The sequence below is a fragment of the Calonectris borealis genome, chromosome 3 (genome assembly GCF_964195595.1).
Source record: "Calonectris borealis chromosome 3, bCalBor7.hap1.2, whole genome shotgun sequence".
In the NCBI taxonomy this organism is placed as follows: Eukaryota; Metazoa; Chordata; class Aves; order Procellariiformes; family Procellariidae; genus Calonectris; species Calonectris borealis.
In genome coordinates, this window is record NC_134314.1 from 24,748,029 (window position 1) to 24,775,226 (window position 27,198).

The 27,198-nt window shown below is 36.8% G+C and overlaps 1 protein-coding gene across 1 annotated transcript in view; it reads right to left on the reverse strand.

Moving 5' to 3' along the window:
* Positions 1–27,198, reverse strand: part of CSMD1 (CUB and Sushi multiple domains 1) — a 1,311,413-nt gene that overhangs the window by 95,315 nt on the left and 1,188,900 nt on the right. Inside the window, exons 48-50 of the mRNA XM_075145187.1 lie at positions 25,353–25,499; positions 11,015–11,203; positions 1,679–1,864 (exon numbers count right to left, since the gene is read on the reverse strand). Coding sequence (XP_075001288.1) covers positions 1,679–1,864; positions 11,015–11,203; positions 25,353–25,499 — 522 coding nt within the window. The remainder of the gene's footprint in view (positions 1–1,678; positions 1,865–11,014; positions 11,204–25,352; positions 25,500–27,198) is intronic.

Genomic DNA, 27,198 nt, shown 5'->3' on the forward strand with positions numbered 1-27,198 from the left:
GAGAAGCAGCAGAGAGAACACCAAGGTCACAGGAGAAAGAGGAGGAGCTCCAGGCACCAGAGCTGGTATTCTGCTGCAGCCCATGGAGAGGACCACGCCAGAGCAGATATCCACACTGCAGCCCACACTGGGACAGGTGGCTATTTTCTGAAGGAACTGCAGCTGATGGAGGACTCATGCTACAAGAAGTTTATCCTGAAGGACAACAGGCCGTGGAGAAGACCCATGCTGGAGAGGGAAAAAGTGTGAGGAGGAAGGAACAGCAGAGAGGAGCTTTTTATAAACTGACCACAACTCCCATTCCTCATCCCCCAGCACTGCTTGCAAGTCAAGAGCAAAGCAGTGAAGTTGACCCTGGGAATAGGGGGAGAAAACTGTTGCTTTGATTTTTTTTTCTGAAATATATTTGATCCTATTTTAATTGGCAATACATTAAATTAACTTTCCTGTGACAGTAATCTCTCTGTCCTTATCTCAACCCACAAGATTTTTCATCCTATTTTTCTCCCTGTCTGGTTGAAAAGGGGGAGTGAGTGAGCAGCTGGGTGAGGGTGTGGCTGCTGGCCAAGGATAACCCACCACATTGAAAAAACAACAGTTTTCAAACACATTAAAAAGAATGAAAAAAGAATAAAATAACTTCTATTTGTCCACTGTGGATACAAAATGAAATAATGCCTTTACACTACAGAAAAACAGATTCAGGTTATATATACTAGGAAAAACTTTGCAAGGGGAAAAAAAAGTAAATTACTGAAATAGAGTATTCAGGAAGGTCTTCAAGATTAGGTTAAATGATCACCTGTCAGGGGTGCTGAGAAGATCTCTTGAAGTAATTTTCAGCAATATTTTCTAACAATTGTTTGCTGTCAATTAATTCAAATAAATGAAAAAATGTTTCACAATCATGTATAACTTCACAATTCTTATATTTGCACCATTCTACTCTTTCTTTAAAAGTAAGTTGAATTTCACTTGTTTGAAAAACTCAAGTGCTTTTCAAATTCAGAATCTGGAAAGCACGTACATACTGTTGATTAGTTCAAGATTCTACATTAACTCTCAAAAAATGTAAATATATTATTAGAGCAATTAATAACTTTAAGATTATGTCCTAATCGGTATTTCAAGTCACATCCTCGGAGTCAGGCTCAGTTAATTATTGCTTTGATTCAGTACAAAGACAGGCAGTGGTAGCCCATTGCAAATGAGAGGCCATGTCACAAGGTGGAGGAGTCTGCATTACACTGGCTAGTTCTGACAGGAGGCAAAAATGAAGACTAAAGGACTCTTATCCAGCTTAATTATCTGCAGTAGCAGTATTTTAAGAAATAGTTGTTGCTTTTATTGCTTTAGAAGCTATACTAAAATAAATTACAGTTGGTCGTTGTAACTTTTACTGTGAAAAAGGAGAAGAGCACATTATTCATAATAAGAAAATATACATGAAACAGAATTATCTAATAATTTTCATTCAGATTTTTTGATGAAGATAAACAAGGGGTTTTTTTATTAAACAAATTTATAGGTCTCTTCTACTTTACTAAATGCTAAATTATTATATGTTCCTGAATGATCAGTTCAGGGCATATGTGTCCATAAAACCTAAACATCACCAGTGAAGATTTTCCTGGGAAAGTTCAAGGGAAATATGCTTGAGAAATACATGCTCACTTACATTTGCAAACAGGTGGCTTCCCTTTGTTGCTCCATAATCCATCTTCTTGACACACTGCTGTTGCTTGTTGATTAGATTCTATCTTGAAGCCCTCATTACATTCATATATCAATCTACTGCCCAAAGTGAATTCATTACCTATAACTGAACCATTCCCAGGGGAGTCAGGAATACCACAAGATACAGCTGAAAAGAAAGGAAAGAAAAAGATAAAGAATTGGCATTTTCTCATATATTTTTTTTAAATATTGTCCCACCACTGAAATAAGAAACAGATTAGCAATTTTGACATATCCCATCCATAACAACTGAAATTAATTTTCCATCGTATTTACAACTTTCCAATAAATGTAACAGTATTTAAAACATTGATAAACACTTTGAAGTGCATCTAATATAGACAGACATTTTATAAATCATTATTTTGTTTAATACAATCACTGTGGAGACAGAAATTTCAACATAGGCTAAGGGCAATCGTTTATTTGCTAGGGAAAAAAATCAAGAAAGTGTCCAAAGTGATTTGGTTCAAGAAGCAATGAACTGGAAAATTCTTAAATGCTTTCTAATAGTCTGCTTCCATTCTCTCAGGGTTTCTTTCATTCCTGCACTACTATAAACATATTTGCTTGTTCTATGCATATGAAACAACATTGTTTAAGAATTCAATTTAACATTTTTTGTCTGATGAGAAAAGCACCTAAATATATGACTAGAAAGGGAAGAGTTCCACTGAAGTTAAGGGCATTATTCAGATATTTAAACACTTATTTACATACTTGACTAATTCACTTCAGAATGTTAAATATTATGTGAATTCAGACTTATTCATTTTCCACATCATGAAGGAAATTACTTACTGAATTATTTTCACTTTTTTTTGCTCCTTCAGAATTTCTCTCCAGACGAGCAATTACTCTTTCAAGCTCACAAAGTTTAATTTGCTGTCAACTTAGTGAAGTTTGAGTAACATCTAGGTTTTTGGCTTTTTTTTTTTTTTTTTAACAGAGCTCAGTACAGTTCATTTAACAGTATCTCATAATATACAATTTTAGGGCAGAGTAGAATTACAAAAATATCTATTTCAGTCACTTTTAAGAAAGGCCTCCAAGGCAGGATTGTCTTCTGCCATCTGACTTCTCAGCTCCCTTGATTTTGATAACGAAAAAAAGAAAGGCAACTCTTCAGTATCCTTTTTTCAACTCTTCAGTATCCTTTTTTAAAATTTCTTTTAATGCCATGCTTTATTTTAAAATAGTTATTTATGCACAGAGATTAACTCTAGGTGCTTGAATAAGTCAGTAATGCTGACTAAGATTTTATGATTGCCCCAAGGCACTTCTGAAGGGAAAGTATTATTTTCTCTGAAAGGATATTATTTTCTGCAAAATGGTAACTTGGAGCAGAGAACCCATCACATTATTACAATGAATCTATTTAAAGAGTTCATATAAACCGTTGTATGTTTGTACAGAATCACTAGCTGCTTTGAGTCTGGCATCCAGTTTATTGCTCTTCAGAAAATACACTGAATAAAACACAGCTTTGAAGCTTTCATTTCTAAATATTTACCACTAAAGAGTGGAGTTTTGCAAATGAAAATATCTTTTCCATATATACAGTCAATTGTAAGAAGCAATTCAATATTTTAACAGTTAAAAAGTCCTTTGGGTATTTGTTCCTTTCCCCTTGACACTGTCAAGTTTTATTTTTTTTGATAAAGTCAATATATTTCAAAAGAAGAAATGACAGCCTTTGTCTGAAATCTGTTAAACAGAGGTGAAAATAAGTATTTTTCAAAAAATCTAATTTTTATTATCATTTACCCAATTCAATGTAAATGATTAATTTCACAACACATTGTCATGGTACCATAAACACAATTCTCAAATTTGTTTTCAGTATTCCCAAGTTGTCACATTTGATGCATTTAAATTAAATACAACACAGTGCTTTGCATATGATTATAATGAGGAGAGGTAAGCATTATAAAATGATGAATGGTTAGTTCATTTCAGTTGTTTGCTTCCATCCGGAATCTGTCAAATTGTTAATAGAAGTAGAACTGTAGAAATGTTCCAAAATAAGCTGCTTCCTTTGTAACACAACTTCTTGGCACTTTTTGCACCGTAACCAGTGCTGCTCGTCTTCTCAAAATTGAGTATTTCTCCCTCAGTGAGTAAGGGCTGAGTCTCCTGCCACTAGAAGGAGTAGTAGTGGGACAGAGAAGGGAGAGCGAGGTTGTAAGGAAGGGGTTCTGGAGACCCACGCTTACCGCTCTTAATGGTGTTAGAGAAAGTGGAGAAGGGGAAGGACAAAAGTAAGTTCTGCTGCTTCTGGGAGCAGGTCTTTGTATTCGGAGTCATTCCCCACAAGGTGACCACAACAGGAATGATAGCTTTTCAGGGTTCTAGTGTACTGAAAATAGGCAGCAGAGCTGCATCTGGTTAAATGCTCTATTATTCCCCCAATAACCAACTTAATCCTTTACCTACAACTAGAACTAACGCTGACTCTCTGTCACATAAGCAGAATTTTACACTTGCAAAATGTTTGTTTGCATGCTGAATTGACAGAAAGTTAAACTGTCACTCTGTCTTACTACACCATAAAAATGCCTATGCATTCTCCATTTCCAGTCATGCTTACTGTGAAATGTTTCAGTGTCTCCAGAGCCTTGCACTATGTCCCTCTTTGTCCTAACAAGCTTCTCAGTTCTCCTTGTGGCAATGTGTCTGAATGCTTGATGTAGAATGTAATTGAGTTAAGATTTAACTTCTTGTCAACTTCTTTTTCAGGTCGCCTTTCTGATATCAAAACAATAATCTCTGTGTTAAGTGTGCATGCATTTAATTGCATAAAACCAAAATTCAGAACTATCAGTCTATCCACCCATGCATGTATGTGTACATCTATACATAGTTCCCTCTAAATACTTCAAACATGAATTAACTTCAAATAATTTAGTGGTTTCTGTGGAGCAAGAAGAATTGATTATGTCATTTGAAAACAAACAAAAAACCAAATCTGTTTAGTTCATGTTAGACGCAAATACTTCTGATAGCATTGCTCTTCACCTCTAGCAATAACCTTTCTAGAAACTACTGAAAATTCAAGACTGAGTAGCTCTTATGTGCAAGTTAGTTTAAAGAATAAAAGATGTACAATGCCCAAGTCAGACCCAGGTGGGCCTATCAGTTATGTTGGGGCTGATGCATTGTCCAGTCTACTAAAGCACCTCAAAATCTATGCTTAGGTGTCACATTTTACCACCTTTTATTCTTAGTGTTGTACCTCAGTCCTCTACTGTCTCTCTTCTTTCCTCAGCTGCTGCTGAATCTTGTACTGCTACATTGTGAGGTTATTCTCACTGCTGCTTTAGCTACTAATCATAAAAGCAGTTTTGGCATTCTGGAACTGTTCCTGTTACAGTCTATCTGTTTATCTGTTATTTGCTTCTCCCCTAGAAACTGGGATTGGTAAGAGATATTCCTGCTGCTACTAATTTCTTGAGACTGCTAATGGTTTTTGAAACAGTAGTGTCCAAACAAAACATATTTGTGCAGCCAGTTTCACTAAATAGCAAGTACTTTGATGTTTGAAGTAAAGTTACCTGAAGTAAACTGACTGAAATGGCATATTGTCTTTGGACAGTGGAAACAATGTCACTACTGTCCCACATCCAAGTATTTTGAAGCTCCCAGCTTCCCATATGACTGTAAAATGATAAAGAATGGTGTCAGGAAATCTTCTGACTTGAGGAATTGTCAACACGCTTCTTAGGTCAATGATTAGATGAGACTGCCAGGTTCCAGCTGGGAGATGTGCATTCAGAGTATGAAAAATACATAACTCATCCTTAATTGTCTCTATTATCTTGCACAGCAGAAAAATATACTTCTTCCAAAGAACAGGTAATCAACACAAGTGGAAAAGCCTTTTACTACCTAGAAACTGAGATGCAGTTTTAGTTGCTCTTTAATGTTCCACATGTGTTACTGGAATTTATTTCTTATGAAAACCAGTAAATCTAAAGTCTATGGCAATCCTTTAAAATATCTATACACCTATATAGCTTTAAGATACTTATGTATTATTCCTATTTAAAGTATGCAAATTCACTGCACACAGGAAAAAAGCTGGAGACTACATTACAGTCAGACATTGAGTTTATTTCCATACACTGGAAAATCCCTAAATTTAATGCACAACCATTTATCATTTAGTGACCTGTTTCTGGCATTGAACATAGTGCAGAGAAAAGCATTTAAATATCCTAAAATTAAAGGTAGCAATAGAGAAGTCCTAAAAGTGGGATTCATAACAAAAAACATGCTGAGTGGCTTATGTCTATGATATCCAATCGAAAATATCGGGGAGAGCCATGCCACAGAAATCCTAATTCTCAGACTTGGATACATACAGAAATAAAAAAGAAACCAAAAATAGGGCTGTGGGTGTAAAAAAAGGTCATGAACGGTCATCTAGTCTATTCTCCTATCACAAGCCACAGTTATACTTGACCAAGGGTTCATCTAACTTGTTTCTGAAAGACCTCCTATGATGAAAATTCCACATTCTTCACAGGCAATCTATTCCAGTGTTTCACTAACCCCTCTGAGAAAAGAAGGAAAAAATAAAAAAGTCTAACTTAAGATCCTGTTGAAGTAAACTTAGCTTTACTTCCCCTATCTAGAAAAGACACAAATAATTATTTCATTCCTCTTTGGAGCTACTTTTAGCGTATCAGAAGATTGTTACCAGGTTTCCCCTCAAACTTCTCATTTTTAGTCTGGAGTACTATGCTTCTTTTACTGTTTTATATTTTGAAATATGATCATAGGTTTAGAATACGTTATAAGAGGAAAACAGGATTTGCAACTCCTACACTGTGCTACCTACCTCACATTTTTATTTTAAGACCGGGCGCTAAAAGGGACATTTTTTGCATAATAACATTTATCAAAAAGGTAAAAGGCCAGAGTTTAATTCCATGCTCAAACACACAGAACAGCTAATTTTATGAAGCAGTTTGGTGGTCCCAGACTCATGGCTCTTGGGCAAACTGCAAATGGTTGTTTTCAAGCCAGTTCTCTAAAAAAATTTAATCAGTTTTCTACTCCAGGGCAGACATGGAACCCAATTATGGTCCTGGAATAACCTTCGTTCAGCACAGCAAAAAGTACAAGGATCTTTAGCTCAGCGATGCGGTTCTATCCACTTCAGCAAGCACAGAGGAATCAATAGTGACAGTACCTGGAATCAGGATTTTAAGGAGGAAATGTTGGCATCAGCTATATTTTTATCATGACCCTGTCACAGGTTTTAAACCTTTCCAAGTACCCACTATCCAGACAAGAGAACTTCTTCCTTAAAGTAGGTACCTCCAGTTTTCTTTTATAAACCTATTAGGGAGTAACTCAAATGGTGAAGAGCAGCCAAGCATTCTTCAAGACTCTCTAAAATTCTTTTAACTCATTTAAGAATGAGTAGGAGAAAATCAGGAAGAACAAAGTCAAAGGCTTAGTCCTGTATATGAAGAACAGGTGGGATAAAGAGGGATATTTGCTCATGCCTCTCAGAGGAACACAGCCACTCTGTTACACTCTCTCTGCCACCATGTCTCAGCCTCCACATATCTGCAGCCCAGCACCCACCGTATTGACCCCGACAACTTGCTTTCAGTTTTTTATTCTAACTGCTCTTCTTGCCAAGCTTTTCTCTTATTTTCTCTTATCATTTATTTTTCCCTGAGCCTCGGTCTTCTTTTCGTACTCTATCCCAGCATGGTGACCTGGACATGAGCTAAGCAGTGGCTAAGATGACATATGTGGTTGCCAGCATCATTACTGGGGCCTATACTATTTTCTCTCAGCAGCTATCTACTGCTATTGTATAAGAATTGATATTTACTCTGCTTATAAATATTTTGAATGTAACATGACTCATGTTTCTCTTTTGCCTTCACAAACGAAATAAAAGCAATAACAATAAGTTCTAATTTCCTAGATAGGAGTCAAGTTCTTTATATATTGTCCAGGACATTATTACATGCATCTGCACTTGATAAGACTGGAATTGAAAAATATCTTCCGACCCTACCAGATTAACCCATATTAGACATGTGTTCATATTAAAATTGATAGTTATATTAAATATGCAAAAAAGAACTCCCTTTTTTGATAATACAATCAAATTTGATTTCAAACATCAATTCTGACATAATCAAGTTATTAATTACAAATGTAACCCTGCAGGACTGGTTTTTTACAGAAATTTCAGACTTAATCAAAGGCATTTTTATTTGGAAACATCCTATAATGAAACCTATGAGCTGAACCAAATGTGTAATTTTAATTTTCAAAGACAATGCATGTATTTTGATAACAGATACATCATAAACTTAGAAACACACTTTCCATTTCAAAGTTTATTGAAAAATATATGCTTCACCCAGACATACAAGTTGGAATAATTGTGTCAGAGTTGTAAAAGTGACATATTAAAACTGAGGAATCCTAAATTAATAAGAAATTTCTAGTAAAGATTAAACTCACTCCTTATCTCCCAAATATTTTGTCCCCTACTGCTAACAGAAATCTACATACCCACAGCCACATATATTGCTGAAATTATGAATATGGCTTAAAATTAAAGAAAAAATGTATTTGTGAACATGTTGTATTGCTAAAATTTCACAGCTATTTCTTGCACGTAGTGATAAAATAACAAGGATAGACACAATGTCTGAAGTATTTTATGACTTTCCTGAGTCTGCTTAATTTTTGTTCAGAATTTATTACTTTCTGGGACTCTGTCCCCTGGTTATCCATGATCAAGTCCTGGGATCTCATGTCAAGTCCTGCACATTTTTCCTTCCACTTTCTGTGAATTTTTCCATTCTTGCCTTAAAATTGGGGATGTTTTTCTTAAACTGTTCAAATTTTTAAATTGTTCTCCCTATTATTCAGAAATCTTCACACACCACACTACATTTAGGTATAGTTTTCAAAGTCAGAATGGCAAATTGTCAAGCCTTTCTCTGCCATTGGTATTAAAATGGGAACATAAAATGCAAAAACTAGAAGTGTAAAAGAAAACCACTTAAAAATGAGACTATTTTAAAAAAAAGGGAGAAGCTAAGAAAAAAAAGGATCACACTATTTTTTAAAGAATTCTGAAGTGCTGGAACATCATATTTTCATGATACAGACCTCTGCTATTTGGTCAATCAGTACTGGTAGTAGTAGTAGCAGGTTACTATTGTCTGGATGGGTAAGCAGAAAGATATGGGGTAGATTTGCATATAAATCCTGGCAGCTGAGGAATCATTAGGTCTTAAATTCTGGAGAAAAGTATGATGTAGGGGCTCCTAAAGTTTATGACCCCAACTCCTCCAGCCTAACAAGCACACACAGAATATTGTCTCCATCCTCACACACTCAAAGTACCTGAGCTCCAGAGTAAGATGCCAAAATTCCAGTGCCTTTTAAAAAAAGACACCCTACTGGCTAGCCAGCAGAACAGTTCCCAAAGTTTCACTGACAGTATTGGCTAGATTAACTACAACAGAGTTTAGGCAGATAGGGCTTGACCTGTTTCCTTTTCCCATTGTCTAGAGCTACCTGAGACATTCGTAGGCCTTCAAGACATCTGACAAGTCTAGTGGATATAACATAGGAGCTTGTGCCTTTTGAACTGGTAGATGGAGGACAGGTAAAATACCTCAGGGCACCTCAAATGACACTAGACTTCTATGTTTAAGCAAATTAATCAAAACTTTAGCTCACATATAGATGCTTAAATTTAGTCTTAATCTTGAACACAATTGCATCCTCCCACTTTCCTGATCTTCTGGCCAAGCTGTAGGTCTAGTCATCTTTCCAGGTTCTTTAGTGCAAAGTGTCTCTGAGCTTTCAGTTCCTATGCCAGCACCAGTTACTGCACCTAAAATGCATTTCAAGTAAGCCCAAAAGCAGCACGTGTCCCTAAACTTACCTCATGCCCAGCCCACACGCAGATTCTCCTATGATTTGGTGACCTTCAGGAAGGCCAAATAGCATCATATGCCATCCCATTATGGCATATGGGATTAGAAGACATCCTGGAGTCTGGAAGCACAGATACACAGGTCCTGTTTGTGGCATGCTGGCAGCCTGAGCTGCTCCCTGGACTGGTAGGGGTATAGCCCCATGGCCCATCTAGGCGTGAAAATGCTCATCCTGAAGAAATATTTAGCTACCTAATCACTCTGTATAAAAGATATGAACTGTACTCCTTCAAGTTCTTCAACTCTAGCCAAATTTCTGCAGCTTTTTACTTTTCTTGCAAATAACACACCCTCAACAGAAGAGTAAGCATCATGCTAAATCTAGTTGGCCTTTTTTTTTTTTTTTAAGGTGCAAAATAACTTCCATCTTATGTTCTTTTAGAAATATCTGAATCATTCTTGATGGAACCTTAAGCAAAATACTTGTATTGAAGAAGACATGAAGCACTGCTGTTAATGTCTTGCAATGTTAGGAACAACTAAACACAGGTTTTAATCAAAGAAGCTCCAACAAGTCTTAAATATGGATGTTACAACCATTTCTTCCTATAAACAAAGCAGACTAGAAGCAGACATGAAAACATGTTAGAATAGGCCATATATGATATGGATAGAAGTTGCAGTCTTTCTCCTGTCCCCCACATTCCTGATCTTATCTGTTATACAACTCCTTAGTCTCCACTGTTTACTGAATAATGTGCGAAAAAGCATTTTTGACTAAAACCAAACATGTTTAATTGCTTTGTACTACTTTATGTTACTCCTCTTCTCTGTAGTTTGTGTGTGGATTTTCAAACAGGGAAAATTATGAACATTTGACAAATAGTAACTACTCTTAACAAATGTCTGGAACAAGCTAAAGCAGATCCTGGCTAACTTCAGGATATACAAAAATGCAGAAGTTACAAATTATGTCATTAAAACACTGCTTATAAAGAAATTTTCTAAAATAATCATCAAATTAATGTTTCAAAACCACTGAATTTTTATAAAATGTTCTGTAATACAACAATACTATGAGCTGTGGCTGTAGACACACGTATTCTACTAAATAAAAAAGGACTGAAAACTTATTTTTCATTTGGTCTGTTTTGACTGCATTAATCTACTTCTTATACCTTCAGCTCTGCACACATTAAGTACACAAGTCAATGTGTATTTGGATAAACTCATGATGTCAATGTGTCTCTTGGCATACAGCAGTATTGACAATGATGGATCTTGGTTTTGTAAAACATTCTTTGCAATGAAATTATAGAATCATACTCAAGAAAACAATATCTTACCTTGGCAGATTGGTACAGGAGAATCCCACTGATACATGCCATTTTCGTGACGCCTACATGTCGCATTATTGTGACCAATCATTCTATACCCAGGTTTGCAGTAATAGCGAACTTTACTTCCAGCAGGACCACCTGTTTTATTTACAATTCCACCATTCCTCAAGATAGGGTTTAAGCTGCAATAGGGAGCTAAATTGCAAACAAGGGACATAATTAAAACCAGTGAAGTTGCAGACTTCTTATGCAGAAATATCATGAAGTTCAAAATCATAGTTTATAATAACAAATCAGTTTATGCTATTGTACATGAGGAAGCTGCAATCAGGAAACATATAGTTTGTTCAGCAAGTTCACTCTTAGTAAACACTCTACTTCAAATTTGATAAATTTATAAACATAAAGCCGTTCATTGAGCTACACAATATACAAAATTAATTATGAGCAGTTTTATTCGAAAAATCCAGTGCACTTAGACATCTAAGTAAAAAATTAAACATTTTGCCAAATATGAAAATTTACATGCCAAAGTACAATAGATTGATTCATCAGATGCATTTTTTTCAGATTAAAATTAATGTAATTTTTAATTTATGTGTTCCCCCAAAGATATTACATTACAATGGTATTAATTTTTTAGCAAAATAATGTAACTTAGGTAAGCGTAGCTTCTCAAATGTTGAATTTACGGTACATCTGAAGTAAGATAGAATGCACTTTTTTAAACCTAAGTTTTGAAATGAAAGTAAACCTTGCTAAACCTTAATCACTACTAGTATGAATACTGTTCCCAGACAGGTTTTCCTGAGCAGTATGGTCCTCAAGAACTTGTGACATATAGATGAAATGTTTAGACATGTGCGGAGGAAGTAAAAAAAGTACGAAATTTGTAATTGTGTCAAAAAGTGAGTAACAAAGACAATTTTTTCTAAAACAAGATTGCAATACCTGTATGTAAGGATGGAATATGGCTTGCCAGACTGGATCCAGGTCAAGCAAAAGTACTGGATAGTTTGACACACATGTGGAGCCTAACACAAATCTATTTGTTGCATGCAATCATTTATAACTGGATAAAAGCAATGTGATAAAAATTACCTTGACTCCATATTGACGTACAAATCACTGCATATTTGCAGCACTGCACCATGTCAAGTTTACAAAGATTAATATCTTTTCAGAAGAAGCATGGTAGGACCATGGCTTGCAGAAAATAAACCTGGCTGAACATCCACCACTGAAATAAGCCTATGAACATTCTTCACAGGGAAGACAGGGTTGAACTCCACTGATAACTAAACGTTGGTACCAAGGACTCTGAGACTGTAACTGCTGCTGCAATACTAACTCTCTACATCATGTTGAAATGTGTCTTAGGCATACTATGGTGTTCATATCATTTTCTATAGACAATTATCCAGTAGAAACTGCAGTTGTATTTCACAAGTGCATAATTACAGAATTTGGTTTACATCTATAAATATTTTTAATATATCTTGTTTCTTTCACACATTCCTGATTTCCTTCTTTCAGCTTTCAATATCTAACCCTCTATATTTTTTTTATTTTGGTATGTATATTTCATCACCCTAAGATGCACCTATGATATCAATTACCACCTAAAGATGGATGTTTCTGTTCACTGCCTGTGGAGAGATCATAGAGTTGATTAGACTCCTAACTGAGACACTTCCTTTAAATGTGTAGTTTTAGGTGCAGTGTATCAAAGTCAATATTTCTATGAAATGCCACCCAACAAAACCAGTAAAACTAGGTGGTCGTGCATTAAAGATGATGTAAAATGTTGGTGTCTGTTGACATTCTATTAAAGAATTATATTTCTCAATCAAGCAACATTATTTCTACTTGAAATGTCATTTTTTTACATTCTTTCACTTGGGGGATTATTTGAAAAAACTAAATCAAAAAGGAAAATAAAAAAAAAGGATGAAAATCAATAAGCTAGGATTGTCCAGTAAAACAATTGTTTGGGGTCATGGTCTGTATCCCTTATAAACACGGTGACATTCAGTTACACATCTAACTAAATTACTGAAATACTTTTTAAATTTAAAAGGATTTGACATTTAAAGAAGCACAATAAACATGGTTTTAATTTTCTTTTCAACCTGTTGAAGAAAAAATGATATTGCTATTGCAACATAAGACCAAAAGACCAGTGGTTAATACCTTCAGTAACCTCTTAAGCACATTTTAATTTTAAATATCCTAGGAGACCTTAAGAATAGCAGGTGAGTCCTAAACATAATATGCCGTTCAGACAAAACTCCAAATTGATCTCCTCGGTACTGCAACTCTAAACAGAAAATATTTGCCATATGACATGTAACCCTGTAGCCCAGTAATAAAGTATTGCCTTTGCTAGTAACAGGTCACAGACTTTGTACTGAGTTTGCAAGTCCTCAAGACCAAGGTTTGTCAGGTTTGTGTTGTCTCAACCTTTTTTGAGCTGCCTGCAACTTTGTATTTAGTTCGTTTATCTTTAACAGATTTTTTTCTTCTGGTCAGGTGGGTATGCCTAATTTGTTTCACTTTTGAATTATCTTTGTAATTTTCTATTTTCTTTTTATGGTACAATAATAGGTCTATATAGGTACTTGTAACAGGTAGTTATTCTGTGTAGAATAAGATATTTAGCACTCTAGTATAGTGATGTATAGACAAACACAGGCTTGGTATAACAGCAGAGGTCTTGAGATGTGGGGACACAGGATGCAGTGTGGAGGAGTACTGGCATGGTACAATAAGAGGGTGACAACCTGTGCACCATCTAAAGCTATACACAACTCACCAGTGGTCAGTTTAAAAAAATTATAACTTGGAGTTCAGCAAAAGTGTTTTTTCAGACTTACGTAAAAGAGCAAAGAAATAGTAACTACGTGTAAAACGGACTATATATAGTAGAACCATGTGCAACTTGAACTTGACCAACAGCAGGGTGTAAAAATGTGTTAGTAAATAAAAATGACCCTAAGTGGACCCTAGAGTGAGGAAGAAATCATCAATATCACACTCTGCCTGTTGAAGGACTCCAGCTGTTCATCACCTGCAGTATCTCACCCAGCACACAAACACCAAACTGAAGCCATTATGTTGGGTTCCCAAGGAGCCATGGAAGCATGCCTGTAGCACCAGGGAAAAGGTTACATAATGGGAAGTTTGTGTATAACAATTCTAACCGTACTGTTATTCTGTATAATAGCTTTCATTTATTCTTCCTTTTTCTTCTTTTTTTCCTATAACCATTTAATCTGGACTAGCAATTCTTTTATTAAACTGCTAACATTTCTGTTATACTAACAGTAAATTCTTGGCTAGACATATAAAGTGTGGGGTTTTTACCCATAACAAGATTTTGAGCATAACAAGTTGTACTTTGTGTTCTGATTACCAGGGAACTTTTAACTGTGGTTAATTTTAACAATATATAGTATATATGAACTTCCAAAGAGATCAGCTTTCATCTGACATGAAATATGGGACATTCAGGATGCTGAATTACACAGAATGATGTCGAAATGCTGAAAATTTCATTGGGAGCCACAGGGGAAATCTATCAGTCATAATTGTTGTTTATGTTGTAACAATTAACAATGCCCAGAGCCCAAAGGCATAGTTTAAGCTCTCCAGTGAACTAGTGGTGTTCAGAAAAAAATCAAGCAAAAAAATCCTTTTAACTAAGAAGAAATTGATACAAGAAAACATGAGGAACACAAAACAGCAACATCGCTCAGAATTTACTTCAGCATCACTTTGGCAAATATACTTAAGTCCCAATGGCTATTATTGCAAATCTTGTATAGAAATCCATATTCTCCTTCCCGAGCTACCTTGATGACTACTGTATATCTGCTGCTTTCAATGATCACTGCAACCTACTGTTACTACTGCTTACTTTTCCTGCTACCCCAAGTGTCTCATTGAGTGAGTGGTAGCAGCTGCATGGGACTGGAGGAAATTGGGAAGAGGAGATCTGGTAACTGATATGTTTTGTAAAGCTCTGTGGTCATCTGACACTGTGAAAGTTAAAGGCAGAGGTTCAAGTGTGAAAATACAGCTATGAGCTGTGTTTGGGTAGGAAGACTATAACTGGAGAAAAGAGAGATAGAATATTTGACACAAAAGTACTGGGTTTAAGAGCCCAGGGGAAGAACAGTCATGACAGACTATGCAATGAGACAAGAAGTAGGAAGGGAAAGATTGGAGGCTAAGAGCCAGGGATGGAAATGAGAAAAAGATAAGGACTTGGTAGGCTATTAGAAGTGACATCAAAAGGATGCATGTATCAGAGACTGAGATTATGTTCAGAATAAAATGTGATGCAAGGAAAACATATTCATGATTCAGGGAAATAAACTGGAAAGAAAAACATATAAAATCAATTGGAATTGACTAGTGAGAGACAGAGAAGGAGAAGATCATGGACTGAAGCGAGGAAGAAGGACGATAGTGAATTAGGGGAGACATTGTAAAGAGGAAGCGAGGGAAATTAAGATGGGAAGCTGGAAGAGAAAGAAAGGTTGACGAGAGCTGGATAACGAACTATCTTATATTGTCTACCAGAGAAGCACTAAAAGTACCCTGTGATTTCTAGGGAGGGGTGGAACAAGGATGGAGATCAGACAGAAAGGTTGGGGAGCACAGCTAGACTGGCTTGGCAGAGGTATTTTGACCAGAATGAGTGCGAGGACTGGGACAAACTAGGTATGGTGAGTGGGAGTACATAAGAAGTGAGAGGTGAATTCCTTGAAGCACAATGAATAGTTCAACAGAGGGCAGTACAGAAAGGATTCCTCAGAAAGAGGCTGTGCCCACAGATTACCAAGCTTTACAATTCCATGACTGTTAACAGTATCCTGGAAACCCATAATAATGTGCCTTTTCTTTCATTGAGCTGAGCAAAAAGTGGAGGAAGTCTACCACTCTGGTTGCAACAGATGTCTGTGTAGATGTACAATTTTAAGTATAGCTGATAAAACAATGTTTATCATCATATTCCCCCATGGCAGCATACCTGGGATTTTCTGTTTGCTTTCTCATGAAAGTACCTTATTAGGTACTTAGAAAATAATTGAAAACAACGTATCAACAAGAAAAAAAACCAAGAACATCATTAGGCTGAAAAGAATTCAAAAGTTAGGAAATGATGGAATTTAAGTCTACATACAAATTTCAGTTAATTTATACATATGCATGTCAGCATTATACAGCCTGCAACCTTATGATCATACATCATAGGATGTCTACTTTAAAGGATATAGAGAACGGACACTACTTATTCTTTCAGTATATATATACACCTTTTTTTTTTTTTAATTCTAATTGTTTAAGATGAGTGTCCAGGCCTTATTAGCTTCAAATTACTCAGACACTATTTCAAGATATAATTTGTGTGGGTTTTTTATAATGACTGTCCATGTGTAATCTGGATATTACATGAATATTAACTCACTTATTTTCACAAAATTACACTAAAGCAAGAATCATCGTTATTATCCCCATTTTACAGATAAACACTTCAAATACAGAAAAGAAATTAAAAATACTAAAATTTTTACTATTTTGATAACTATGATCTGATTTTTCCAGCCTGGTGTTACATGTTCAAACACAATCCACGCTGACTTTTGTTGCATCAGTATGCACTCAACACGTCTGTAATTGAAATTTAAAAGCATGATACCAAACAAGCTCATTCCAATTTCCAAGTACTTCATTTTGTGATATGAATCATACTTGTTTGGATAACTTATGTTTAAAATAGTTATTTAACATCAGATCCACCTCCTACTCTTACAGAAATGTTTAATGACGACATTTTAAGGTAGCGGCGGTAGGCAGTTAGTACATCAGAAGCCAGCAACAATGCTGCAGGTAAGCAGCACCTGGAGTCCTCATCCATGTAAAAGCCCTACCAAATCTCATAGTATTTTGTGCTGCAAAGGCAGCAAAATATGAATAGAAAAGGCTGATACTCACACACTTTATTATGTCTAAGATATACATAGCATGAAAAGAAGGAAAGCATTTGAAGCAAATTATTTAAAATTCTGAAGATGGACTTTTATTTTACAACTCTGAAAAATCTTGTTGAAGACTCTAACACTTGCTGAGACAGTGAAGGAATATTGATAAGACTCCATACAATTCCCTTCTTAATCTATACTTCAGTAATTTTTAATCTGTTCTTTAAACTAAACTCCCTTCAGAGGCCAGGATGAAGCATACACAACAACTTCTAGGATCAGGAACTGACATATTAACTGAAGAATCACACAAGGCAATAAATAAAAAATGTCTGAAGATCTGGAGGATAAGCAAATGCTTGAAGAATGTCAGACTGAAAACTACAGCCACTGTCAGATGAGTGAAATTTCTGGTCTTAAGCAGGAATCTCTACAGAGTGCTCATAAAATATTTCAGCCTTCTATCAAGGACCACTGGGATAAAATGCTGTTTTTCTCCCAGCCAGTTTCTGAGAGGGAATCTGTCCTGGAACTTCATAAGGCTTAGCTTATGGTGCAATGACACAGGAGTGCATTATAGGTGCAATGACACGGGAGTGCTCTCATCTAGGAATGACAATGTTTTACCACGAAATGTGATAAACTTCTATGAAGCCGTTCCAGTGACCTGAAGTAGCTTTACATTTACAGATTTAATTTACTTTTCCAAGTGACATAGCATCCACATTCTTTCAAGGCCTCTTAAACATAAGTGTTTTTGGCAAGACAGCATACTGAACTTTTTCAGCTTTCTTATAATCACAATGTCCATTTGTCACTTGCAATTGAAGACCAACAGGGTAATAACTGCCTGGCTGAATCACACATCACTAGTCAACTGATGTGTGGACAGCAGCACAGATAAACACTGATTTTGCATTTGCAGGACCATATTCTTCCTTTCACAAAGCATATTCTCTTAAGAGCTGGAACATTTAAACATTTATGCTGAGATTTTGCAAAGGTGTTTGAGGCACTCTGTCTAAGGGAAGCTCAATTAAATAATTCCCAATTCCAAATTAAAATTCTTTGAAACTGGATGTTCAAACCCCCCAAATGATTTTGTAAATCTCAGTCTTACAGTGAATAATGTGACATTTTCTCTAAGAATTTATCTTAACAAAAGGCAGTATCTTTGATCAATAGTTCAAAAACTTGTATGAAAAAGATACTTATAACTATTCACTGAAACACTATCCTGTGATTGAAATTATAAATAAACAAAAAGCCTTCCTTCAAATCCCATGTTGCCTTTGTTTAGTTTATATGCTAGTTTTTTTGTTGACAGATGAAAAATCACAGCTTAGTAAACTGCTTCCTTCCATCTATTCCTTTCGGATACTTACTTATCATCATCACCATATTACTAGGGGATCTTATTTCCTTTGTGCTGCTGTTCTTGAAATATCCAGTGAGGCAGAGGTTTATTATCATTCTCACTTTAGACATTCTCACTTTATAGATAAGAAATCAGACACTGGCTTAAGTGATTAGGTAAGGTCACACAAGAAAACTAAACATACCTCTTCTGATTACTAAAACAGTTTTTTAATTAATGGACCATCCATTCCATATGTTATTTTTCACTTAAAAATATACCGAATCAAAAAGGAGAACAATAATCAACGAAGCAACAAAAAAGGGTCAGGCTGCCATTCTTTTTCTTTTGCAGTTTATCTTTAAATCTAACGTGTAAACAGTATGAAAACAGCAAGGTAAATTTGCAAAGGCCTATTCCCTCTTTAGCGATATAATTGTGAATGTCTGCCCCTTCAAAAATTAAATATCTGACCAAATAACCTGTTATTTATAGTACAGATGTTCTTACTGATGGTTCAATATTTATAAATTATCCTGTTTATGTTGCTCTTCATTCAAAGTACTGTATAAACCTCCATTGTGTGACTTTCCTGCTGTATTTACAACAGCAAATCACTACCTATAAGTTTAGGAACCACAGAAGAAACAATTATAAAGAGTCTGATTAACTTCTTCATACAAGTCCCTTGTCACTTCTAACCAGCTACTGGAAAATGTAAAGACAAAACCAAACCAATCAACAGCCTTTTCTTTTAACTTGAAATAGAGAGGAAATAGGAACAGTTGTACAAAGCTTAAAAATAAGATGAAATGAATGGTGAGGAATTAAGCTTCTTACAACAACAGATGGGTTACAAGAGCAGAATAAAGGTAAAATAGAGATCTATGGTGGGGTTTTTCATATATATCTCTCTACAGTTCTACTGGTAGCCATTATAAATTCGCCAAGTAATCACGTGCCTTATTTACTCTTGAATGATTAACCAAAAGTTAAACAAAAGCCTGTAAATGTTATGGAGGCAATGTGAACTTGCAAAGTAGCAAGCTAAGTACTCTTCTGCTTCCCAAATCATCATGCCTCTAGCAGGTGTGCCAAGTACTGTAGTGCACTTTCATTCCTTCCACCACTACTTAAAAAAAAATCATCCACCTCTTCTTTATTATGCTTTTATGCTAGCTTGCTTGAGTAGGAATATGCATGCAGGGTCATAAATTATTGAAGGACAACAAAGCCAAGAAACAGGTTCTGCAGGTATCTTTCAAAGCAATTTCAAGGTTTCATCTCTTATAGAGTGAGTTTCCTAGCCTGGGCTCAGCAAGTTCCATTTTCTGAACTCACAGCTCTTCCCCATCTGTAATAAACTGCACAGTTTTAGTGGAACCCCAGCTGCACCAGCCAAGTTCAAGCACTACAAAACAACAACAAGCCAAAAAAAAAAAAACCAACAGGTATTTCAGCCTGCAATACCTTTTCCTTGTATTTTTGGCATCCATTTTAGTGATTTTATACATACCTTTCAAAGAAAAAAGGGATTACTTCCTTAGAGCTGCAAGAAATTTTAACTGATGCTTCCCCACCTAGTTTCACTATACTATACAGATACTCACTAGATTAAGGAAGAGATCATTTAATACCTAGGTGTTAGTGCAGTTAGGAAATTTATTATTTAGAATAAAATTATGCTAGTGCCTCTATAATATTCAAAATCCTTAAAAGAATACACCTCTGCTGTAATGCTATAGCTCTTTTCTACTAAGATGTAGCAAAAAGCCTTAAAACACAAGATAGAAAACATGCAAGTAACATTAGACAAATAACTTATACAAGTAAGCTCGTATGCTAAAAGCAATATTAAGCCTTCATCTGAAACCTTCTAGCAGTTTTTAAAAGTGAAGAAAATTTGTATCTACAAATGAAATCTAGTTGTGACAAAACTACAATTTGCAAAATTTTGTGCACAGGCATAGCTGGAGAAGGGGAGGGTTGTGGGAGGGCTGTAATTCATTTCAATAGGGTCTTCATTATGAGGAAGCCTGCTGGCTCAGTCACAGCTGCCACAGTATCAATAGCCTTTTTGTGATCTTGTATTTTTCCTACTTTCATGATGTTGCTTTCCCTCATTAAGATTCAAATCCAATTGTTTATGCTGCCGCTCACTGTTACTCTTCTTTCATGCTGATTATTTCCATTGAATCTCATTGTAAAATGTACAGAAGTTTAGAGAAAAATGCAGGCACTGACTGTTAGTGAAGCGAAAAAGCAAAATAGTTGTTTGTTCCTAAAACATAGCCGTAAGGATTGCATCTCTCTCTCCAGTCCCCAATTTTATTATTAGTTACGGCTAGTGCCGTAATAATTGATGAATTGAGCCTAGCAACTAGACAGACCATTTCTTCAACTACAGCAAAACATGTTTTGCGTACACGCAAAGGTGTAAAATAATTTCTCAATCCTCAAAAATCAGTCTCCTTAATAATTTGATACTTACAAAATAAATCCTTTACATGAACTCTATTCTTGCAACCCTGATATTACTTCCTCACTTTAAATTCATGACAGAAGGCCCACTCCCTTCACTGCCACACATCTGAGGGTTATTATATGACAGATTCTCTTTGTTCCTTCTTCCACACTCTCAATCCATTTATTAGGTCCTGCAATTGCCTTTTCCCTATGAAAAACTAAACGAATCTCCAGTATGCTTGCAAACAACTTCCCTTTCCCCCGTCCCTCAGTTTTAGTTTGTCTGTAGTAATACTCCAGAGGTTGCTTGCAAGGTGAAGATAATGCTTTTACTAACTGTTTTTTTTTTCCTGACTGCTCATAGTTCTGCTCATAGTTCTTAAGTCCCCAAAACAATGATCATTATTATGCTCTGATCCCTGATCATCTGTTTCAGTAATAAACTTTCCAGAGGTTAGACAGCCAGTGCATGGATGGCACAGGAAAGGAGTGAGCTCTATGAAAACCGTCTTCCTAAATGGGAGATACCTGGTGCTTGATAAAACATTCTTCTACAACATTCTTAGTATTCCTTTCTCTACTTAATTTATATTGACAATTATTAACCACCAAAATTAACACACACAACCTTTATATTGCTTATCAAGTCCAAACACAAAAAAAGCAAATGTTAACAAGAGACAGTAATTATCACCTCTCTCTCTCTCTCTCACTATTTACATCATGTAAATGATCCCTAAGCCAAGTCTTTTAGGAGCAATATGTCTGCAAAGGTATGTGTGAAAACATCTTAAATAGGCTGCAAAGAGAGTAAGGGTGAATATGTCTACACATAGAGTATAATCCAGTATTGCAATACTGGTAACCAATTTTTTCCTTAAAAAGAGACATAATTTTTAACACTATTTGGATAGACTATTTACATATTTTCTTATCAATACAACACCAGATTCACATGCAGCCTGTTGAAGAAGTGATGGATTTTTCCCCCGAAGTTTTCCATTTATTTGTACATGAAGAAAAGTATGGTAATGAGAGTTGTGAACTGCAATTCAAGGAAACTGTAAACCTAATAATTGTGTACTGAATTGCAGTTGGAGTACTCCATACCATTTCAGGATCAAAAATTCTCACTCTTGAGTACTTCTGTGTAAATATAAGGGCTCCCACTTATATTTCAAAGGCCTTGCTCCAGATCTGGTAAGACAAGATAGCAGGTTGCAGAGAGAAATATTCATTGGAGGAGTACTAATGTGGAGATCTTTGGCAAACTGGGAAAAAATGGAGAGTCCAAGTCCGGTGCTTACCTTGAACTTGCAATAGAATGATTACCCATCCTCAAAATGTACATTATAATAAATTATTGTCTTCAGAGAAACAGACATTATATTACAAGTCCTAATTTGATGCTAAATAGCATATAGAATCATAGAATATCTCAAGTTGGAAGGGACCCATAAGGATCATCAAGTCCAACTCCCTGCTCCTCGCAGGACTACCTAAAAATAAACCATATGACTAAGGGTATTGTCCAGATGCTCCTTGAACTCTGACAGGCTTGGTGCCATGACCACTTCCCTGGGGAGCCTGTTCCAGTGACCGACCACCCCCTCAGTGAAGAACCTTTTCCTAATGTCCAATCTGAACTTCCCCTGGTGCAGCTTCATTTCATTTCTTCATGTCCTGTCACTGGTCACCAGAAAAAGGAGATCATCACCTCCCCCTCTGCTGCCCTCCTTGAGGAAGTTGTAGACTGTGATGAGGTTATCCCTCAGCCTTCTCTTCTCCAAGCTGAACAAACCAAGTGACCTCAGCTGCTCCTTGTAAGTCTTGCCCTCGAGACCTTTGACCATCTTGGTCATCCTCCTCTGGACACACTCTAACAATTTGATGTCCTCCTTATACTGAGGCGCCCAAAACTGCACACAGTACTCAAGGTGGGGCCGCAGCAGTGCAGTGTCGAGTGGGACAATCACCTCCCTCGACAGGCTAGCTATGCTGTGCTTGATGCACCCTGGGACATGGTAGGCATTTCCGGCTGCCAGGGCACACTGTTGACTCATATTCAACTTGCCATCAACCCAAACCCCCAAATCTCTTTCCACAGGGCTGCTCTCCAGCTTCTCATCCCCAATTTGTGTGTATAACCAGGATTGCCTCATCCCAGGTGGAGAATCCTGCATTTGCTCTTGTTAAATTTCATATGGTTGGTGATTGCCCAGCGCTTTAGCCTGTCTAGATCTCTCTGTAACGCCTCTCTACCCTTGAGGGAGTCCACAGCTCCTCCTAGTTTACTATTACCAGCAAACTTACTTAAAGTACATTTGATTCCTGTATCCAGATCATTTATGAAAACATTAAAGAGCACTGGCTCTAAAATTGAGCCCTGGGGAACCCCACTGGTGTCTGGCCGCCAGCCTGATGAAACCGCATTTACTATAACTCTTTGAGCCCAACCCGTCAGCCAATTGCTCACTCAATGTATTATGGGCTTGTCCAGCTGTGTGCTGTGTGCTGTGTGCTGGACAGTTTATGCAGAAGCATACTGTGAGAGACAGTATCAAAAGCTTTGTTAAAATCCAAAACCACTACATCTACTAGCTTCCCTTGGTCAACTAGATGGGTGACCTTGTCATAAAAGGAAATAAAGTTGGTTAAGCAGGACTTTCCCCTCATTAACCTGTGCTGGCCATGACCAATGACTGCATTGCCTCTCAAGTGTTTTTCAGGAACTCCCAGAATAACCTTCTCCATAATTTTACCAGGCACTGAAGTGAGACTGACAGGCCTGTAATTACCAGGGTCTTCCTTCTTTCCCTTCTTGAAAATTGGGAGAATATTTGCCAGCTTCCAGTCGACTATGTCCTCTCCAGACTCCCAAGACCATTGAAAAATAATGGAGAGAGGTCTCGCGATGACTCAACCAGCTCTTTCAGTACCTTGGGATGAATCCCATTGGGTCCCATAGATTTATGTGCATCCAGCTGGAGCCGCAAGTCTTGAACAAGTTCAGGGGCAGCTGGGAGTTTATCATCTCTCCAGTCACGGTCTTCTAACATAGGGCTCCAGAGGTCCCAGGGTCCATCGCTGGTGTTGAAGACGGAGGCGAAGGCGGCATTAAACGCCTCCGCTTTGTCTATGTCCCTATTTGTGAGGTGATTGACCTCGTCAAGAAATGGACCAATGTTATCTCTGAACTTTCTTTTGCTGTTAACATATTTTAAAAAGCCCTTTTTGTTGTCCTTCACAGTGCTGGCCAGGTTGAACTCTAATTGAGCTTTGACCACACAAATTTTCTCCTTACAGTGGCGAACAGCATCTCTATAGCCCTCTTATGTCGCCTGTCCTTGCTTCCAATGTCCATACACTTTCCTTTTCCTCCTAAGTTCTAGAAGAAGATCCCTGCTCAGCCAAGCTCGCCTTCTGCATCACTTTCTTGACTTCTGACACTTTGGAATTGCCTGCTCCTGCACCTTTAAGAGATTGCTCTTAAAAAGTGACCAGCATTCACAGACCTTACTAACTAGCTCCTTCAGCAGCTCAAAGTCTGCTCTCCCCATATCCAGGGTCGAAGTTTTTCTGGCAGTTTTTCTCCTATCACCAACAATTTGAAACTCAACTACTTCGTGGTCACTGTGACCAAGACAACCACCAATCACCACTTCGCCCACAAGTCCCTCTCTGTTTACAAACAACAAATCTAGGAGGGCACCTTTCCTAGTTGGTTCCATTAGTACCTGCACCAAGACATTATCTTCAACATGCTTCTTCAACATGCTTCAGATATTTCCTGGACCTGTTTGTGTCCTCTGTATGATATTCACAGTTGATGGGAACTCTGGGAAGTTAAAAACACCCATAAGGACAAGGGCCGTTGATCTAGAGATCTCTCTTAATTCCTTGTAGAATAATTCATTGGTGGTGTTGTCCTGGCTAGGTGGTCGATAGTAGACTCCCACAACAACATCCGCTTTATTTGCTTTCCCCATCATCCTTACCCAGCGGTTGTCAACTGTGTCGTCACCAACTGTAAGCTCCATACAATCCAACCCCTCCCTTACATACAGTGCCATTCCCCCACCTCACTGCCCTGCCTATCCCTCCTGAAGAGCCTATAACCATCCATCCTGGCACCCCAGTCATAGGAGTCATCCTACCAGGTTTCGCTTATGCCAATGATGTCATGGCTCTGGGACAGGGCCAAAGCTTCTAGCTCCTCTTCTTATTCCTCATGCTGTGCGCATTAGTATAAAGACATTTCAAATGTGCTCCAGTGTACTCAGCACATCGTGGAACAGACTGAAGGACCTCGCTAACACATCATCCCTGAAACATTGGCATGGTGCCCCCAGGCTTACCTCTAGCTAGCCTAATTTTATCCCTTTCCCCCTTCAAATCTAGTTTAAAGTTATTTCAAGTGAAGACAAACCCATGATCAAAAAGCCCAAAATTTTGCCAGTGACACCAGTCTCGGAGCCACAAACTATATGTAATCACAAAGTATAATTTAATGGAAATCATTAATAGCTACCTGAGTAACGGATCTTGAATCCTTTCTTGCTGGTTGCATGATCAGTTGACCAGCGAAGATATAGCAGATTCATTTTGCTTGTAAAGTTCAGTTGTCCAGTATGATTTCCACTCAAAGCAACCAGTAGAGGGCTTTGCCCAGAAGAACCTTCAGAGATGAATAAAGAAACTATTGAAGTTTCAAAGTACTACCAGCTTAAGTAATCCTTTCCATATTTTAACTCAGCTGTGAATGTGAATACACAAAGAAAGATTAGGAAATAATGTGACACTTTGTTGCCAGTGAAATAATTAACAGATCTCTGTTTAAACTATCCATCAGTTTTAGGTTTTCACTAGAGGGCACAATAAAAAACCTTGGTACAAGCAAAATGAAATACAAAACAATGAGTGTTTTTTCCCATAAACAGTGAAAAATTAGTGGATTTTTTTTTTTATGTGGAAGTATTACTTTGAATGAGGTTATGTTTCTGTTCCTTGTCCTTTTATATCTAATATTTATTTAAACTCTTTTCCAACTAGTGAGTGGCAGCAAATCTATACATTCCTTGACATTGTGCAGCTATTATAATTTTTGAACACCACCATATTACATAGTGAACCCAGCTAAAAAATGCCCTGCCACATGTAAGATCATCACAGTTTCACTGTGGAATACACATATATACAAGTGCTATGAATTTACAATATATACTTCATTAGGACTCAGTTCTATTAAAAGATAGTGTGTTTATTAAAAGATAGTGTGTTTATTATAGTATCATATACTTATGGTACTATAATACACTTATGGTAAATACAGGATGCTGAAAAAAAATGTCCTGGCCCTAGACCGATAACTTCACCACAGTAAAATTCAATAAAACCCTAGAAGCACAAATAATGATTTGGGAGCTAACTATGTAATAAAACAACATAGATGCAAGAGAAAAAATAAATCTATGTATCAAACCAATTTCCGTCTGAAAGCTTTCTAAAACACGAAATGGCATCTTTTTCCTCCATATGAAGGTTATGTTTTCTCCAGCTGAACTCCTCCCTTTCATATGCCTTTTGCTCTGCATTTTTCAATTTTAGGAAAGCCACGTTCAACCAACGTTATCTTGGCCACAGCAGCTATCTCAAGTAAAGAGGCTGCTTCATTCATTTTTGCTGAGTTTGAGCAGCTGCAGCCTGATCAGCTCTTCTTATGTTGCATGAAAACACAAAAATAAAACTAATTCAAAGGACACCTAAAAATTGAATACAATTGCTGTCAACCTTCTCCCGCTCCAGTCCAATAAAAAATAAGTATATTTTCTGATTGGGACATTGCAGGTATAAAAGAGAGACTATAAGAGCCGTAGCAAACCATAAAGATTGAGACAACCTCCCAGTCCTTAGGAACTGTAGTTCAGTCACCATAATGACAACACTAGAACTAAATAAGTATTACTAAACAAACTCTAAATAATAAATACATACAATAATAAAATAAGAACAAATAAGCATAGCTTTAGGCACAGGTTGCCCAGCGTACCCTCATCAAAATGTTTTGTGGCTTGTTTGAGTCAGTGTTTGATGATTACAGTGTAGGATAAACAATGAGGAATGCTGAGGTCAATTCCTATTTTTGCTTGAAAAAAAGATTTAGAACATGACAATTCATTTAGTTTCTCTGTGCTTCACACCCTGGGTTTTGTAAAATCTGTTTAATACACTTTACTTGTTACAGTTTAGAATGTATATGTTCTTTCAAAATTCTCAAATAAGGGGGCTAAAAGAGTAGAATTACAAATAAAGATCTAGTACATACAAAAAGGTGAGAACCTTTCCTTATCAGTGATCATGAAATTCATTTGCAGCAT